The following is an 18886-nucleotide window of genomic DNA, read 5'->3' on the forward strand; positions in this document are numbered from 1 at the left end:
AGAAACTCCTAACTGAATTTGGTTAGACATAGCTATAAGAAACTCCTAACTGAATTTTGTTAGACATAGCTATAAGAAACTCCTAACTGAATTTGGTTAGACATAGCTATAAGAAACTCCTAACTGAATTTGGTTAGACATAGCTATAAGAAACTCCTAACTGAATTTGTTTAGACATAACTATAAGAAACTCCTAACTGAATTTGTTTAGACATAACTATAAGAAACTCCTAACTGAATTTTGTTAGACATAGCTATAAGAAACTCCTAACTGAATTTGGTTAGACATAGCTATAAGAAACTCCTAACTGAATTTGGTTAGACATAGCTATAAGAAACTCCTAACTGAATTTTGTTAGACATAGCTATATACCGAGATGAAGTTCTTTTAAATGAAGATTTCTATACACTAACCCTGCTATTCAACCAAAAGAACTTCAAGAAAAATCGGATAACATTTCATACAAAATAAATGACCAAAACATCCCGTCTCATTTCTTAATGATTGAATGATTTGATTGATATATTTAAGATATGAAATGAAAATTTTATTTATTTTTTGCCCAGTTTTTGCACTAGGATCGCACCCAATTTATGATTATCATTGGGACAACATTTATTTTCCTTTCAATGGGTCAATAATTTCTTGGGTTACTGCTTTTTATTTTCTTTTCTTTCATTGAAGATGTCAAAGTATGAAGACTTTGGAGAATCTTTCTGGAATTCAACAAGTTGTTCCACTACATGTAACAACATAACCATTCTAACAGAAACAACAGTCTATATAAGATTAAACATCTCATCACCGTTAGATTTGTTCCATATTTCAAGATACGGTAAAAAACTGAAATGTATCTTTATTATGCGTTCACTAGGGCTTACTTATAACTGTGGTTAGCCAAGGATCTTTAATTCCTAAACCTCCAATATTTTTCACTTGCATGAAATACACATACAATATACAGTTGGATATAATCTATTTATTATATTTTGGTTTCTTTGTAGAATGTAATAGAAGTTTCACCGATCTCGTTGGCAACATATTCCTCCAGTTTCCAAAAGAACAGCTCCATGTTACATCCGTTGTCTGCAAATACACCATTGAATTACCAAAGTATTATTCTATTGATCTCAAAATAAAGAGGGTTATTCTGAGGGAAAACGAGACGCTTATTGTAAGTGAATTATGATCCTAGAAATATACCTTGTATAAAAAAATAGCCAACTTGCTAAACTGCTTGTGTTTTACATCTATACCGACTTTTAAAAGAATGAAATATGAAGATAACGAACAGTATTCAATCTCGAAAGTCCAATGAAACGATACAAATTTGGAGCAGAGCAATCACTGACTTAAAAATTTAGAGGTGGCATCAGGTGCCATGGAGGAATGAGCATCCCCTGCCGACCATTCCATCTCAAAAAAGACTTAAAGTATCTCCATAAAAAGGAGTCTTTCCTGATAATATGTGAGATCTCGAAACTTTCCTTCTTCTGAAATCAAACATAGAAACAAGTGTTTGTAGACAGTTTCTGATATTTTAAGATATACTATAAATATGGTGTTTTAACTGCACTTTAATTTGAATTATGACAAATCAATCAATTATACTCAAGCTGCATATTTCCAAATGCACATACTTGTCTCCTTTGAAAGTTGTTTCGAATGTTTAACACACTGTTTTATTACGACATTTTCTTTCAGGCTTTAAATCGTAGAATTTCTATGGTGAAATTGAAACTATAACATTTTTGTAAACATGGAGAACAATTTATTTTTAACTAAAGAATGGACTTTGAAAAGCCATACAAACAAGATGTGTTTGTGAAACACAATGCCCCATATGGCAACTTTTAGCAAAGGTTAAACTTTCTCAAATGCAAATCAAATATGTTGGTACCCAAAGTAAGGTCTTGTCTCGAGGAATATACCTGTAAATATGAAAGCCCTAGCAGCAACTATTGAATAGATATGGAAAAGGTTAAAGTTTTTCAAAAGTAATTCAAACATCAAGGTCAAATGGTAAAAATTAATGGTGCCTAATGAAAGGCCTTCTCACAAGAAATATATAAGTGAAATATGAAAGCTGAAGCGCCAATCGTTCAAAAGTTATGATCAAGGTTAAAGTATTTCAAAAGTAGGTCAAACTCCAAGGTCAAGGTCAATGGATTACAATTGTTGGTATCCAAAGGAAGGTCTTGTCAAAAGGAAAAAACATATTAAATATGAAAGCCCTAGCAACAACTTTTCAAAAGGTTAAAGTTTTCGAAAAGTAGGTCAAAGGTCAAGGTCAAAGGGTCAAAGTTGTTGGATCCAAAGGAAGGTCTTGTCACAAGGATTATATATGTGAAGTATAAAAGTCCTAGCATCAACGGTTTAAAAGTGATGCCCAAGGTTAAAGTTTTCCAAAAGTAAGTCAAACTCCAAGTTCAAGGTCAAAGGGTCAAAGTTGTTGGTATCCAAAGAAAGGTCTTATCACAAGGATTACATATGTGAAGTATGAAAGCTCTAGCATCAGCGATTCAAAAGTTATGGTCAAGGTTAAAGTTTTTCAAAAGTAGGTCAAACTCCAAGGTCAAAGGGTCCAAGTTGTTGGAATCCAAAGGATGGTCTTGTCACAAGGATTATATATGAAGAGTAAGAAAACTCCAAGGTCAAGGTCAAAGGATCAAAGTTGTTGGTATCCAAAGGAAGGTCTTGTCACAAGAATTACATATGCTAAGTATGAAAGCCTTAGCACTAACTGTTCAAAAGTTATGGCCAATATTAAAGTTTTTCAAAAGTAGGTCAAACTCCAATGTCAAGGTCAAAAGGTCAAATATGGTGGTACCCAAAGAAAGGTCTTGTCACAAGGAATGCACATGTGAAGTATGAAAGCCCTAGCACCAATTGTTCAAAAGTTATGGCCAAGTTAAAGTTGGGAAAAATTTTGAAAAAATGGGTCAGACTCCAAGGTCAAAAGGTCAAATATGGTGGTACCCAAAGAAAGGTCTTGTCACGAGGAATACATATGTGAAATATGAAAGCCATAGCTCCAACCAATCAAAAGTTATGGGCAATGTTAAAGTTTTTGCGGACAAACAGACAGACAGACAGACGGACGGACAGGGCAAAAACTATATACACCCGAATCTTCGATACGGGGTCATAAAAATAATTATAAACTATTATCTATATGAACAGTCTTATTATTTCTAGTGTTTATTTCAAGGTGAGAGACAGAAGATCAGAGATTAAAAACATAGTTGGTACATACAGTAATGTCACAACATTCAGAATTATGAACACATCCTACATCGAATTAGAATACCAATCTATTTCTGGTGGATTTTACAACTCTCCGATGATTCTAAACGTGTCTTGGTCATGTAAGTATAGAAATCTGAATGAGTTTAAAGACTGAGATTAATTAATTTTCGTCCCCATGAAATTAAATGTCTTCATTCTTTAAAATAATGATTATGATGGGTACAAAGTTACAAGTACCGTTAACAAGCCAACCTCTCGAAGAGAACCATATAGATATACAGTTTACGTCAAAAGTTCTCAGAGGCTTTCATTGATTTAAGCATGATAATAATAATTGTGACCCAAATATAGAATTTAAAATATCCATAAAGTTTTATTTTGTGAAAAGAATTTCAGAAATATAGTAATCCTTTTGTGTTTTTCTTTCTTTCCTGTAGACTGCGGTGGGATATTCAATAATACCGTGAACTTTTCAGCCTCCAATGAGAGTGGCGCACCTGTTAATGTGGATTGTTTATTTCTACTGGAAAGGAAACCGGCTGAAAAATTTGATTTTCTTCTTACAGACTTTTCCCTAACCACAACAAACTGTGAAAAAGACTTTCTACAGGTTTGATTTGAAAGTGAATAAAAATATGTTCAATTTTTTTTTCAACTTTCTCAATGAGTTTATCTAAAAATTCTTTGTTCTTTAATATACAAAGATAGTCTTATGGAGCTTATTGTTTTATTTTGTTAAACGGTATGAAATATTTTTGTTAAAGTAATAACATGAATATTGTTATTTTATATTTAACTTTCAGTTATATGACGTAGAAGGAGAAGGTCAACTTTTAAAGCAGTACTGCAATAATTCTAGGGGTGACATCACACACATATCAACCAATAGGATAATGCTCAGGCTTTTTTCCACAGGATCAGCTTTAAAGATTAATTTCTCTGGAAAAGCTTTACCAAGAGAAGGTAATATCTCAGCTGACAAAATTATCATACATGTATTTACTATATTAATAAGAGCATCAAACGTTTGTATATCTATTTTTAAATGTTCAATTCTTACATCAAAAAATATTATTCTTAAATGTAGAAAGATAAGATTAAGTTTATTATGACTGATTGTTTAAAAACAGTAATGAACTTCTCATTGACATAAGGAAACAACAAAATTAATACCCATATGTTTAACCATATTAGCATGCTTTGTGTATGATTAATTTTTAAATCGAGGCAAGCTACTGACAAATAAGTTGATGTTACAAGGATTTCAACAATCCCCGTCAGCCTTTCGCAAAATTTACGGTCGTTTTAATGACTTTGTAAATACAACCTACCGTTGGTTCGTATTTTCTCTGACATGTTTGTTACCATTTGTTAGGTCATTGCTTTTGTACTTAATTTGAATTTAGAGTATTCCGTATACCTGGTCAATACATAGGACTCACGGCGGTAGTGACCTGTCAAAAGGGGATGCCTCCTAGGCCTCTGATCCCCTACCTGGTGTTTCCAGGCGTTTTTGGTGTTTTACCCTGTTCACGATTCGCTTTGTTTACTGGATTTAAGTGATTAATCGCTATTTGTTATTTCACATTTACATTTACTCTTATGATCAGATACTAGTAAATAATGTAGACAGCTATAGTTATAACTATTCATTGTATCGACAGGTTGTGGTCAGAGTGTTTTCTACCACAAGGGACAAATACTTAATCCTACCAACACACTGGCTTCTTCCTGTCGGTACTCTATTAATACGCAGAAAAACAGTCGTATAATGCTCGTCTTGAACAATGTATCATTGCCTGAAAGAAACAATGGAATTTGTACAGACTACTTGCAGGTGAGTGATTTAAATTGTTTTAAGTATTAATTTTCCCAATACGGGAGGCAATAGAAAATTATATTAGAACCTATACTAATATATTATCAAATTATTATCAATTGAAGATTACGGATGTCAGTAGTACAACCAGTACTACGCAGCGTTACTGCGGTGACAAATACCACCACCATAAATTGTTGTCTGGCAACAGGGCTTTCATCATGTTTCACACCAACGGAAACCAGGATGATTCCAATGCTAGATTTCATATTGAATTTACAGGTATGAAACCCCATTCATATCATGTTCCTTTGAATTCTAATTTATGTGGGATTTTTTTCACACATTGTAGTCAATATTATACTTGAAGTTGAAAAGGTTAATTATAAAGTCACAATATTCTTATTTGCATAATATTTCATAGAAGTAACTAATGTGTATATGAATTTGAATATTATTTATGTACAACAAGCAAAAGTGTCAAATGAATTATTACTTATGCATAAAAAGCTATCCTTTAAAATCTTTCCTGAGTTTAATTTCTTTGTACAAAAGTTTAACTTAACATGATTTTTTTATTCGTATTAAACCAATCTAAAGAATGTGGAGGATATTTTGATGGGTATTCGGGAGAAATCAAGGGATTTAAACTCAGTGGTGACAAAAGTATCTCAGAAAAGTGTCTGTGGAGAATCGGCCACCTTACTCCAAGGAATATCACTATCCGTTCCAACAACAATTTTTCTGATTATTGCAACAAATCTGTAAAGGTAAGTTTAAATCATTTATGTATAGATTTTTTTTAAATCGATCAGTGTTCGTTATCTTTACCTTCTTCATTATTTGTCGAATACTGAGTAATAACGTTAAACGTAACAATGGTACATTTTGTTATTTGAAAAAAGATCATTCGTTATATAATCTATATCTAGATTTGCTGAATTTCGATAATCATATGATGAAAAAAAAACTCTCGTGAATTATATCTCATGGTATGTGTGTTTGTTTCAGCTGAGTATCACTGAAAATAAAACCATACAACTGTGCAACCACACATCAAATTTCCTGAAGACGTTTGGAAATGTTGAAATAGAAATACCATTGTCTGTATTGATGTCCGATTCTCCTTCTCTAACATGGATTGGTAAGTTTAACTTCTTCTGAGGATGCCATAGCCACTTATTATACATAAAATCTTGATAAATCTACCAACATATAATTAAGCATTGTAGTTACCACTACTAGAAACATTTCAGCGGTTAATGATGAAATTACTCTTTGTTACTGACAGTATTTTGTATTATTTTAGATCACCAAATTCTTGCGACACCTTATTTCGCGAGATAGTTAATAAATAGCAATAAGCGAGACCACATTTTCACGAATTTTATTATTATTATAACCTATGATTATACAAATATACGCGAGAATAATTTTTTTGCGAACAGACGGTTTCGCATAAGTACGCTAAAATAAAGTTCTCGTTAATAAAATGTTATTTACAGTATTTGTGGACGCAGAAATATGATAGTTGTCAATCTAGATGGTTAATAAAATCTATAGATTCATATTATTTTGATTATTATAATAAATAAATGCAAATTCATCTCTATGTAATGGATGCCAAACTTTGTCATAAGTGGGTGATATATACCATATATTTATTTTTTAATCATTATGTTTTATTATTTTTTAAATTCTTCTTTTTTTTTTACTTAATAGTAATTCCGGCGTTAATTTATTACTTAGAAAGAAATAACTACAGTATTTATTTTAATTTACAGCTTGTGGTACCGTGGAAAAGGCAAGACGTGGTTTGACCTTTGTCGATTTAGTATTGTACGAATATTTGAATACCAGTTGCCCCCTGATACTGGATGCCTCTGATACCGACAGCTATATTCTGTACCTTATAATCACAAATAATGACTGTCTAGAAGGGTTTATGGTAATGAATTAGAAAATAGTCAGATTTATCCTTTGTTTTATATGTAAAATTCAAATTATAAGTACCTACACTAGGTATAATAACATTCCATAGTTGTGCGATATACTTCCTCCATGCAAAAACTATAAATATAAGAAATATTTCTTCTCAAAATCCCATGATTCATTTTACACGATTTCTTTGGTTATATTTTATTTATTTTTTTTCCAATAAAAGGTTGCTATTCATATTTTATCATAAGTTTTGAATTTTCAGATAGATGACTACAGATACAATCTTACTGATTTAAATACAACTATATTCCACTTCCCTAGTCCTGTAAATATGTCGTACCTCCCCCAAAACAACACAAGACAACAGTGCCGTCTTCAAGTACACTGGGAAGGTGAGAGCAGAATTTTGAGAGGACTCTAGGCCGTAAACCCAATATTCATGTTAATTTTATTAAATCTTTGTAATTAAAAAAGAATTCCAGTCATGTTTAAATCATTAAGTATTTAATATTATCAATATAAAAAAAACTAATAAAAAGTTATTTAAAAACATTTTGAACGAAAATACAGTTCCACAAAGTCACAATCTGACCACTTTTGGTCCGCAATGAATTAAAATCAACTGTGTAACTTTTTTTTTTTAAATTTGTATTATGATTAATATTATCATGCTTAATGACAAGAAAATTTACTTCTAAGTATTCAATCTTTTAAAATGTTATTTTGAAGCATGCAACCAGACATTTACCGGAGAAAATGGAACGTTTACATCTCCAGGTTATCCAGATAAATATTTCATAAATCAAACGTGTTTCTACATAATCACTGCCCCTATCGGACAACATATCAACCTTACATTTAAAGACTTTGATGTCGGTAAATCGACAAACGACAAGAAATGTGGCGGTGACCGAGTGGAGGTACTTCAAATTAACATTAACTTAAGTTAACTATCTTAAAATACAATTTCCTCTTCTTCTGCAAATTTAAGTTGAACGTGTTGTAGATCCATGATTCTGGCTATGTCGGCTCTCATGATGACATTCATTGCGGAAAGCAAGACAAAGATGAGCTGATTCAATACCTGAGCTCCGGACACTCGATCACTTTGCGTTTCGTCTCACGGGGAAATCAGGGGAGTCAATTTAAAGGATTCAATGTTTCATATGAATTTTTTGAACAAGGTATAATAGTGAATGAAAAAAAATCTAATTTAATCGTCATTTATCATGATCATAATCGACATTAATAGTCGTCATTTCGTAAGTTCAATGGTCGATACAATGACCTTGTCAGCAAATACAATCTATCATTAAGTCAAATGCTGACTGACGTTTTTCATACTAATTGTAAGGCCATTATTTAAACACTGAATTGTCGACGAATTTTTCTGTTATTACCCGATTATGACAAGGAGCACATGGCGGGTGTGACCGGTCGGCAGGGGATGCTCACTCCTCCATTGCACCTGATTCCACCTCTGATGTTTTAGAGGTCCGTGTTTGCTCTGCTCCAAAATTTGTATTGTTTAATGGACTTTTGAGCTTGAATACTGTTCATTATCTCCATACATTTCATCGAAAACTTTTTTTTAATATTTTACAAATAATTTTGATTAAGTTTAACACAAATTTCAGAATTGCTTTATATTTTTAATAATCCAACATCTTTGATATTTCTTATACATTTTTTATTTGCTTAGGAATGTCAACTCTCGGACAAACTGACCATTCAGAATACCATGACATCAAAAAGGGTCTTTTGTCATATAGTAAGAATTTGCTTACTTAAATCAATATTGAAATAAGAGGATACATATTACCGGTACTTTCTGCAATTAACTTTCATGTCAACAGTCTTGGAAACCGTGCACTTTAAAATTTTTATATTCGTAAACACAAGCGTAAATTGCGATAACTTAGACTATTTCATACAAATAAACTTTGATTGATTTTCTTTACTAGAGTGTTTTTGTGTTACATTGAATTTACAAGTTAATGCATCATTAATGTACCGAAAACTTGTCCACCCTCGCAAAACCTCTTTACTTGGAAAGAATATACGAGGTTTGTCCATAAAGTTCGTGGACAAATGCCATGATTTTCTTAATAATGACCCCACTGGTAATATTTCCGATAATATTTTAATATAAAACATGATTTAGTAAAAGTATAAAAATGAAAACACACTATTTTAGCAACATAATGGGTTCAAATACTTTGTATATGCAAGCCGCAGTCTGACGTAAAGCTAATTTTATGATAATGTCAAAAATATGGATTTTGAATTTTTATCACATATTCATGTATACACACTATATTTTCTATATTATGCCACACTGCCAAATGTGAGCAGTAATTTTTATGTATAGACCGTAATTGATTTAATTTTTAAAATTCAATCCAATTCACGATCCATCAGTATAACCACTTCGGATATGCAGACTGTGCAGCCAAGTCCTACGTTGCAATAGATTTATAAAAACCTCACGAATAGGAATATCCTATTTCATCAAATGACAGTGGTTTTTCACTTCTTGTAGTGTCTACAAAATTGTACACACAGTTAAAAATCGTAAACGTCAATAAATTTTAATTTGTTTGAATGTTCTTTCTAGTGTCGTTTCAACCATATTAAAACATAATTTTATGACCGGACGCTGTTCTGTTCGGATGGCCGACGTCGCTTATTCTGTCAATTTTTTAAATATATTTCTGGCAGTTTTTACTTAATATTTTCACTGTCTGTATAGTAAGCGATACTAAAGCTATAAGAAAATAACTATAGCCGCTGTATTTGCGACACCTTTAATTTTATAAAGATTTGACTTGTTCTATAAAGAAAATAATTTTAATCGGAACACTTTATTTCAAAGTTTATGGCATTTTAAGCCCTGGAGGTACCTGCGATCTTAAAGGTCGCAAGACTGCGATATTTTTACGAAAATATTAAGTTCAAACAACGAAACTATTTTGACTTGTATTTTAAAAACAAATATTTTGGTATTCATTAAGTATATCTAGGATCATTCATTTTGACAAAACACGTCATTGTTCCCCAACTTTATGAACAACCCTCGTATGATATCTTTGTTCAAACATTCTTATTATAATTATGAAGTTTCTTTGAAAAGTAATACATTGGAATACTAACAACTAGATCTTTGCTACCAATACGCTCACGTACTTTCAGGAACCAGCCTCGCTACCACCGTAGCCATGGGCGTCTGTATAGGAGTTCTAGTCTTCGTTGTCATAGCTCTTGCTGGATTTCTTGTTCGCCAGAAGTAATATTTTTTAATAATTGTTTTAAAAACTTTTCATTATCTTTACAAATGTAATGCATCCAGTTTATATGAGATAAAGCAAATAATCAACCTGTAAAATAATGCTGCTTTTGTGAATTGGAAAACTTGGAAAAACATATATTTTTGTCGCCATGTTTTCATTTGCTGTTACAGAGGATGCCAAAGTGCACATGCCCCTGTCCTGCCACAGGAATCGAATGCGTCAACTTCAGACATGAATGTAGCTTTAAGCCCACAAAAAAGAAAACAAGGTTATATAAAGAAGAAGGATTCTAATGGTTTATCTACGCCCATTCCTGGAAATCGACAGTCCTCCCTTAATCGTAACAACGAAAACAGTAACAAACATGGAGAGAATAGGGAGAGAAACCAAACCAAAGAAAATGGAATTTACAATCATCTACATGAGGGTTCGAATACCTCCACTACACAGAAAAAAGATGTGTATTCCTTTGTCAGTCATGAAGATAAAGGATACAGCAAATGTGGATTAATTCCAAAAAAGTTTGAAATTTTAGGGGATACCGTATACAACACTTCGAAAACTACTCCGACAAGCACTGAGGTCACAATGAATGAAAATAAGGATATTGTCAGCGAAACTGTGGAAAACTATGGTAATCTAAAAGTTGAAAATTGTGTGAGTCTGCATGAAGATGCTAAGAATGATAACAGTTTAAATGGAGATAAACTTGATGTTGATAAAGATGATGTAAAAAATCTTGAAAGCAAACATACTTCAGATACTGATAAATCTAAAAGAAAATCTGGTGTCAAGAAAAAGATTCGAGCAGAAAAAGATCTTCGAGGGATTTCCGAGGAAAACAAGAGTGTACATGGTAATATAGACACAAATAGTAACGAATACGGAAATTGGGAAGAAATATCTGCAAAGAGAAAGGAAACAAATACTTTTATTGCTGAGGAGGATGAGTTTTATTCGAACACTGCTTCAATTTACAGTAATGACATACAAGAAGACGTTTACAGTAATGGTAGTAGTGTATTGTAATTAATCGACAATTTTTCATTCCATTTCATTAAAATAAAACAAATAGGCCTCTAGAGAGAATACATTTGAGAAAAAAAATCATTAAAATACTTTATTTTTTATAAACTGAAAGAAAATATGCTGGTGCCTTGCCTACAATGATTTCAGAGGTTTGAAAGCGTTTTTAAAATTTTGTGTACTGTCAGTTCAGCTGAGGTAAACCTTTCTACATGTAACTTATCCTCCATTTCACAATTCTGTTTGTTAGTTCTAAACGATTTACAAACCTAAGCTGGTCAAATTTTCATTTAATTTGGCATCTTAAGAGATAGATGGCACTATTTTGACAACTTTATATCAAGTTAAGTCTTTTGCCAGATTAAATTCTTGAGTGCCTTTTTTCCCATGAGTGTAGAAAAGTGCTGATGTCAATATGAGGGGATACGCCTGTTTACAAAATGGCATTGTTTATATATATATATATATATATATATATATATATATATATATATATATATATATATATATATATATATATATATAAATGAGAAATATTATTCCATCTAAAAGTATTAGAGACATTTTAATTGCAAACCAATGAGAATTTTATTTTAACTGTATACTTGCTAAATCAAATTTTAAAAAAATAAAATATTTAGTTTAAAAATAGTTTTCATTTTAAATAAGAAATTCGAAGTGTAAAAATATAATGAACTTACATGCACAAACAATTTACAACTAACCAAATCTAAAGACTAATAAGTTAATTACATTAAATTGTCAGAAAAGTTTTGTTGAGTTCTCTGTCACGTTTTGCTACTGTATGGAAAACACATCCGAAAAAATTTCATTTAAATTTTAGTAATCCTATTAATATTAGGTCTTCAAATGGTTGTAAAAGCAATTTTGTTCCTTGAATTTCCCCTGACAATATCTTTGGTTACGTTTTACTGTTAATAAAACAACTTAATCTTCAGTATACAGTGAAGTCTCCAGGAATGGTAACACCACACTCTAACCATGTGCCAAACCAGTTATAGGACGGACCAAGATAACCAATATCCCCGAAAGAAAAGGCTTGGTTCATGCTCGACCGATAGAAACCTGAAAAATAATAGAGGACTCATGTTCTTAATCAATAGGTACCAAACATAATATTGCATTTTTATCTGAGAGGGTTTAAATGTTTATTCTGTAGTTGCCTGTTAACATAAAACTTATAGGTTATTGGTTTATTTATTTTTCATTTAAAATTAAAGAAAATCGATTCTGTGCCTGAATGAGTTTCCATGCCCCAAATAAAAGTTTTGGCAGAGATAAACGTTCGATATAAGAAGTACTGCTACTATGCACCTTGTATATCAGGACTGTCTTGATAATCCGGGGATTCTACAGCAGTGGAGGAAGTACCTCCGATCAGTTCACAGTGGTCATCACCGGATCCGGACCCATCAGCGATGTTATAAAACATACCATCTATATCATCACTCAAAAACAGATGATACCTGAAATAAATTATACTATTCTTTTATCATGCCATATTGCATAAGTGTATCTACATTTTTCTCCTTTATTTCTCTGCTACCTTCAGAATACCTTGTTGGACTACACAGAATAATGCCCACGTATTTCCCAGGGTTGTATGTCGAATTTTTTATGTACATGTCTCCATAGCAAGCATTAAAGGAATCGTCAAAGGTAAAGTCCTGTTTAACAATGCAATTTGGATCCACGAAACAGGTCTCGATGCCATCTAAAAATGATACAAATTTACAACCTCGTTAAGTTTTAAATCTCTGAAAAAGAGATTCATCATCGATTCTTTTTAAATCTTTCTCGTGTACTAGTTATTCCAAATATTTTTTTCTATCCCTGATACTTCGAATTCCGTCCTAAACTACACATTTACCAATTTATGTGTATAAATGTTGTCTTAATTTTCATAAATACTTGACAATGTGTTTTGGATATCGAGAGTAACTGTACTAAAGATATAAACAACTGACAAAAACATACTGTCACATGTCAGGTTGGCAGGTGACCAGGATCCGTCCAGACGACACGTCGTATTTGGGTTGTCTCCCGTCGCGTTGTAGCCGGGTAGACATTCGTAGGTTAAGACTGCCCCTACTGCTCGGTCTGTGACATTAATGGCCGTCCCACGTATGTATGGGGGCTCAGCGGTGCATTTGTCGTGAGCTATATTAAAATTATAACATGTGAACTGTACTAGTAAATTAGCAACACAAATTGACAGTCACTACAGAGGATAACTACCGGGAAAAGAGAGCGATCATCTAACAGAGAAAGTGTCAAAACGGTTGGACACAGACTTGTAAAACTGTGTATATATTGTGGTATCATATACACTTAGCATGTCTACAAGCAGATGTTGTTTAAACATCATGTTCACTGAAATAAATTTGGTAACTTCTGTTATTGAATATTAGATATTGCTACGTAAATAAGGAAAGTTAAAGATTATCGTATAAAAGTGTAAGTCACCACGTTTATCATCAAGTTTAGATGTTAGTTTTCCAATCAATGTATTATTCTAATAAATAAATCATCTAAATATGAAAACATATGTGTCAGACCCTGTAATGTCCTTAATTTCAAGTTCAATGGGATATATCAAATCAAGGTACGAATAAAAATTAAAGTTTCAATTGGTAAAACATTATCGATATTTCTAAATGTCGAATGGAACGCCACCTTTTCATGTAGAAGTTTTTTTTTTAAAAAAAAAAAAATAAGAACACAAAACAGATCGATCGATTAATGAAGAGCACAATTAGGACCCATAAGAGATCCAACAGATTGTCGGAAGACCTAGGCCTGGCCTGGTCTCCAAAGACAACATAATTGTCTATGAGGAACTCTGCATCTTCTTAATGTCAACTTCAGAGTTGTGTGAATCTGATTGATTTTAAACAAAGTTTATAGATGACCAATCACAAGAAAAAAATCCCCATGCTCCTAAAAGTAGCTGAGATAAAGTAGTTCAGAACAAAAACATATTTCTATTACATCAGTATATATTTTAAAAATAGTATCTTTATAAAACAAAGAAATTACAGAGTTGTCAATTTTTTTTTAAATTTACATATTTATTTATTTTTGGTTGAATAAGACTTATAACTCGTTGATGCATCACAAATCGTAGAAATTCTTCATCAATCCAGCAAAAAAAAATTACCGTTCCCTATGGTTGTCCTTGCTTGGAATTGACTTACCTATATCAGAAATACACGTGTGACTAGCGTCCTGTAACCTTATACAAAGCTTTCCCGGATCACAGTTGTTTCCCTTTAAACATAAGTCTCCCGTACTCTGTAAATAAAAAAATATTGTAGGTCTCTATATAAGAAAGTCTTGCGGTTTATTCTCGATGTAAGAGAAAAATTACAATTAAGTTCCTTTTCATAAAAGTTCTTAAGAAAATTCTTCATTTTCATAAAAGTTCTTAAGAAAATTCTCAAGTCTCCTTTTGTCCAAATTATCTAGAAATTAATATTATTTACAAATGAAGAGACATTTAAAAAATTAGATTAGATTTTCAAGGTTTGTAGTATCTCTTTTCTTCCTGGAAATTTAAAATATAGCTCATTTTCTTTATTCAAACGTTAAACTTTATGATAAACATAAACATGGCACCTGATACCACCTCTTATATAAAAACTTTTCCTTACTTGGTGAAGATAAATGGAATCAGAGGTCCGTGTTTGCTCTGCTCCAAAATTTGTATCGTTTAATGGATTTTTGAGCTTGAATACTGTTCGTTATCTCCATACATTTCATAATGACTTCAATATTTCTATCACCAACTTCCCTTATTTATATAGCAATATAACATTAATATTATCACCAGCATATGGAATTTATGCCTGCCATTTAACAAACACGCAGGAGAATGTTCTAGGTTAGTCTGGTGTCATGGCTCATCCTATCCAAGTATTCAAGCATAATAAGGATGGAGAACAAGACTGTTCTACGTACGAACAACTTCTAAAAACAAGGCAGGCTTATGAAAAATAAAATAAGTTGTTGATACAGGAATATCAATTATTTCGTTTCAAGTCAACATTTTGCAAATTACATGGTCTGTATAATGACCTTGCTTGCAAACACAATCAATCGTTAGGTTGAATTTTGACTAACGTATTTTAAATAAATCGTTAGACCATTTTTTTCAGACTGAATTGTCTACGGATTTTTCCGTTTACCCGATTATGACAAGGTTGGTTTGACCGTTCGACAGAGGATGCTAACTCCTTCCTGTCACCTGATCCAACCTCTATTTTCATCTAAAGGTATCGGTCACGGTAGCTTAGTAGTAGGGCTTTCGCTCAGTGATAGGGAGACCCGGGTTCGATTCCCGTTCGCTGCGTCAAACCTTAAACTAAACATAGGTAGTGACTGATCCTTCGCAAAGCGCCCTGCACTAGAAGTGAAAGTCACGTGTCTTTCGGATGAGACCATAAAAAACCAAGTTCCTGTGTCACAATAGGCTTTGGCACAATAAAACCCCTCACTGCTCAAAGGCCCTTAGTGCCGAGTATAGGTCGAAATTTGAACCCCTTCACCGGTATATGGTGACGTCTCTACATGAGTGAAAAAATCTGAGATGTTAAATAACATACAGTCAATCAAACAATCATCATATAGAGGTTGATATTATTTAAAATCACATTTTAAATGCCCACAATTTTAGTTCTGAAACGAATATACATGTACTATTTTTTTTTTTTTTCAAAAGAATGGATCTATAATTTTTAAGCCTTAGTCATCTTAACAACCATTATAGATGACTGATGCTAAAATAAGGATAAATATTAATTATGTTATACATGTATGGATAACAATTTGACTTTTTTTCACACAAAATAAGGATAAGACATATACATTCATTTTTTAAGGTATAAGACGAAGATGGTTTTTTTATTATTATTATTCATTGGGGGGGGGGGGGGGGCAACGGCCCTACCCTGGTCATAAATATTACCTGACCCCTTATAATGCAAAAATAATTAGATAAGCATTGAAATATATGTTGAATCGAAATTTTTAAAGCACCCACCAATAGAGCAGATTTTTTGATATTCTTGCCTCACACTGTTTGCACTCAATTTTGTGGGCAGTGATTTGGTTTTGTATTTTTTACCAGTTTTGAAAACTAATATCTAATACCATTTTTTATACACATCTAAGGATTATAAAACATATTGAGTATCATTGCTATAGTAAGAATCATCTTAAGTGAAAACAAATTCAATCTGTTAAGAATGTGTTCCTGCAAAAAGCATTTTGAATGCGATTTTTAAGTTTAAATCTCCCGTAAAATTGTAAGAATTTTTGTGAAAATGGCTTCTGAATTAGAAAAGGTTGGTTTCATTATTTTAAATTTTGAAAATGAAGTTGGACTCTGCGTCTGTTTTTGTGTCGCACGATAATTTATATGTAAAAGAAAATCCAGGTAGTGAATAATCAGTTGGTCAGAAAAGTACTGATTAAAATGAAGAAAAAGGTTTTACATGTACATTGTAATCAAAATTGGGCTCCATCGAACTCTAGATAAAGTATTTGTACAAAATAGAAATTGATGAGGTTTATTTCTTAATATTCATTCATTTATTCTTATAAACAAATTGATATTTGAATGCAGTATATACAAATATGTTCATGTATTATGTTACAAATAATCGTCTGAAATATGTAGATAACTAACTGTAATTAAGCTCAAAAGTCCATTGAAAAAATACAAATTTGGAACAGAGCAAACACGGACCTGTGAAAACATCAGAAGTGGGATCAGGTGCTCATGGAGGAGTAAGCATCCCCTGTTGACCTGTCACAGCCGCCGTGTGCTCCTTGTCATGATCGGACAAACAGATAAATCGTAGACAATTTAGGTGAAAATAATGACCTTATAATTTATTTGAAAAACATCAATCAACTTTCGGCGTAATGATAGAATGTATTTGCTGACAAGGTCATTGTATCGAGCATAGAATTTGCGAAATGTTGACTTTTAAACGAAACTGTTGATATTCTTGTATCATCAACTTTTTTGTCAATAGCTTACCTTGTTTTAAATATTGTTTGTACGTAGGACATGCTGTTGCGTATAGAATCAAATTTGAGACATAACTCCATATGCGGGTAATAATGGTACATTGCTACATAAATAAGGAGAGTTGACGATAGAAAAATTGAAGTAATCACGTTTATTATAATAAAGTTTTGTTGTTAGGTTACCATTAACGTCTTCTTCAAGTTGAATATCGAAATATGAAAGTGATGTATCACACTCTGTATTTATACAAAAGCAAGTCTGACAAAAATGAGGGGGGTTGGGGGTGTATCAAAAATAAAATAATACGTTGACTTCAATCTGGTTTTCTACAGAAATAAGCTGTTTCATCTCTGACGCACATCAATTTTAATTCGAGGAGGTTATTTAGAACTTTCGAAATAGTTTGGTTACTAGCGGAATCCTGTAGCTTGTTCTTTTTCATCTTATATACAAGTATGAACTTTACAGAAATGTTTTGTATTTTTTAACAATGTTTCTTTTCATATAGAACTACCTTTCGGTGATTTCTGCCTTTGTGTCAAGATATAATTTAATCTGAGGGCGACTCATATGTTTTATAATTTGTAATTTCAAATGTACAATTCATCGCTTTACAAGCAAGCAGTAAATCTCATGCATTTAGTTAGTAGAAAAGTGTTCTTAATTTGCGGCACAAGTCAACTTCGAAAAATTTTGACCTCCTTAAATTTGTTTTGTCATTTAGGGGAAAAGCAAATTTATAAATTTTGAAATCCAAAGGAGAGTGTTACTTTTTGTGTTTAACGTTGATACAAATTACATCTATTAGTATTCTTATTCGAAATTACATTTTACTTTTTACAATTTTAAAAATATCATTCTCTTCATCAATATTTTCTTTAAATAACATTAGCCATAGCCATTATCTAATTTAAGTATATAAATGCGAAGGGGGAAAAAGAGATGTTGTCTATCACCTGAAGTAATGGAACCATGCAAATACTTGAATAAAAAACAATAACCATATTTTTCTCTGGAAAATTATGGTACTCACGTAGCTAACTATTCCGGCGTCAAGATAGTCGAAATTAGGGTCGTCCACCAGTTCTCCTGGAAACTTGTTGGCGGTGGATGTCCGCAACTCACAAATCATCAACCGTTTATTAAAATTGACAGACATACAGAGTTTCCGGGATTTACATTCTTCAATGCACATCTGGGGGCCCCTGACTGTCATGTTAAAAAGAGTATGACCAATCAGGCGTTTGCCAAGATTGAATTTGTCGTAAAAATTTGAAAGAGACCATACTGATGTGAGAAAAGCAGAGAGGAAAAGTCCACTGACAAGACGGCTGTAAATTTTCATTATCACTGTCAGAAAGCTGGCATTTCTCTGAGGATAAATAACATAATGTTTGTATTTAACATTTGATGTCATGTTTAAGAAATCATTAAATTCACCAAGAAAACTTCATACTTAGTTTGTAGGGTTAACAGAGTGCAATGTTTAATAATTGATGTTG

At 32.2% G+C, this 18886-nt stretch overlaps 2 protein-coding genes across 2 annotated transcripts; one reads left to right on the plus strand and one right to left on the minus strand.

The window, feature by feature from the left end:
- Positions 1-685: 685 nt before the first annotated feature.
- On the plus strand, positions 686-11384 carry LOC133191645 (cubilin-like). Its single transcript, XM_061327389.1, has 16 exons — positions 686-836; positions 1006-1175; positions 3213-3369; positions 3688-3860; positions 4054-4213; positions 4915-5087; positions 5195-5351; positions 5670-5839; positions 6081-6213; positions 6854-7017; positions 7273-7402; positions 7740-7930; positions 8017-8194; positions 8713-8781; positions 10203-10296; positions 10471-11384. The coding sequence occupies exons 1-16, from the start codon at positions 686-688 to the stop codon at positions 11327-11329; spliced, it is 3129 nt and encodes a 1042-aa protein (XP_061183373.1). The 3' UTR covers positions 11330-11384.
- A 735-nt stretch (positions 11385-12119) lies between these two features.
- LOC133191646 (uncharacterized) lies at positions 12120-18801 on the minus strand. The gene is made up of 6 exons (XM_061327390.1): positions 18418-18801; positions 14545-14641; positions 13325-13507; positions 12905-13061; positions 12662-12813; positions 12120-12412 (listed from the first exon to the last, which is right to left on the minus strand). The coding sequence occupies exons 1-6, from the start codon at positions 18799-18801 to the stop codon at positions 12282-12284; spliced, it is 1104 nt and encodes a 367-aa protein (XP_061183374.1). The 3' UTR covers positions 12120-12281.
- Positions 18802-18886: the final 85 nt, after the last annotated feature.

This window comes from Saccostrea echinata, unplaced genomic scaffold (assembly GCF_033153115.1).
Source record: "Saccostrea echinata isolate AGI-Se365-2 ecotype Australia unplaced genomic scaffold, CSIRO_AGI_Sech_v1 ptg000023l, whole genome shotgun sequence".
Lineage (NCBI taxonomy): Eukaryota > Metazoa > Mollusca > Bivalvia > Ostreida > Ostreidae > Saccostrea > Saccostrea echinata.

Coding starts and splice junctions, on each gene's coding strand:
- LOC133191645 (XM_061327389.1), top strand. CDS start 686: ATGTCAAAGTATGAAGACTTTGGAGAATCTTTCTGGAATTCAACAAGT. Junction 7,403..7,739: donor TCTTCAAGTACACTGGGAAG/GTGAGAGCAGAA, acceptor GTTATTTTGAAG/CATGCAACCAGACATTTACC. Junction 8,782..10,202: donor AAAGGGTCTTTTGTCATATA/GTAAGAATTTGC, acceptor ACGTACTTTCAG/GAACCAGCCTCGCTACCACC.
- LOC133191646 (XM_061327390.1), bottom strand. CDS start 18,801: ATGACATCAAATGTTAAATACAAACATTATGTTATTTATCCTCAGAGA. Junction 13,062..13,324: donor TGCCAACCTGACATGTGACA/GTATGTTTTTGT, acceptor TATCATTTTTAG/ATGGCATCGAGACCTGTTTC. Junction 12,413..12,661: donor AGACAGTCCTGATATACAAG/GTGCATAGTAGC, acceptor ATTATTTTTCAG/GTTTCTATCGGTCGAGCATG.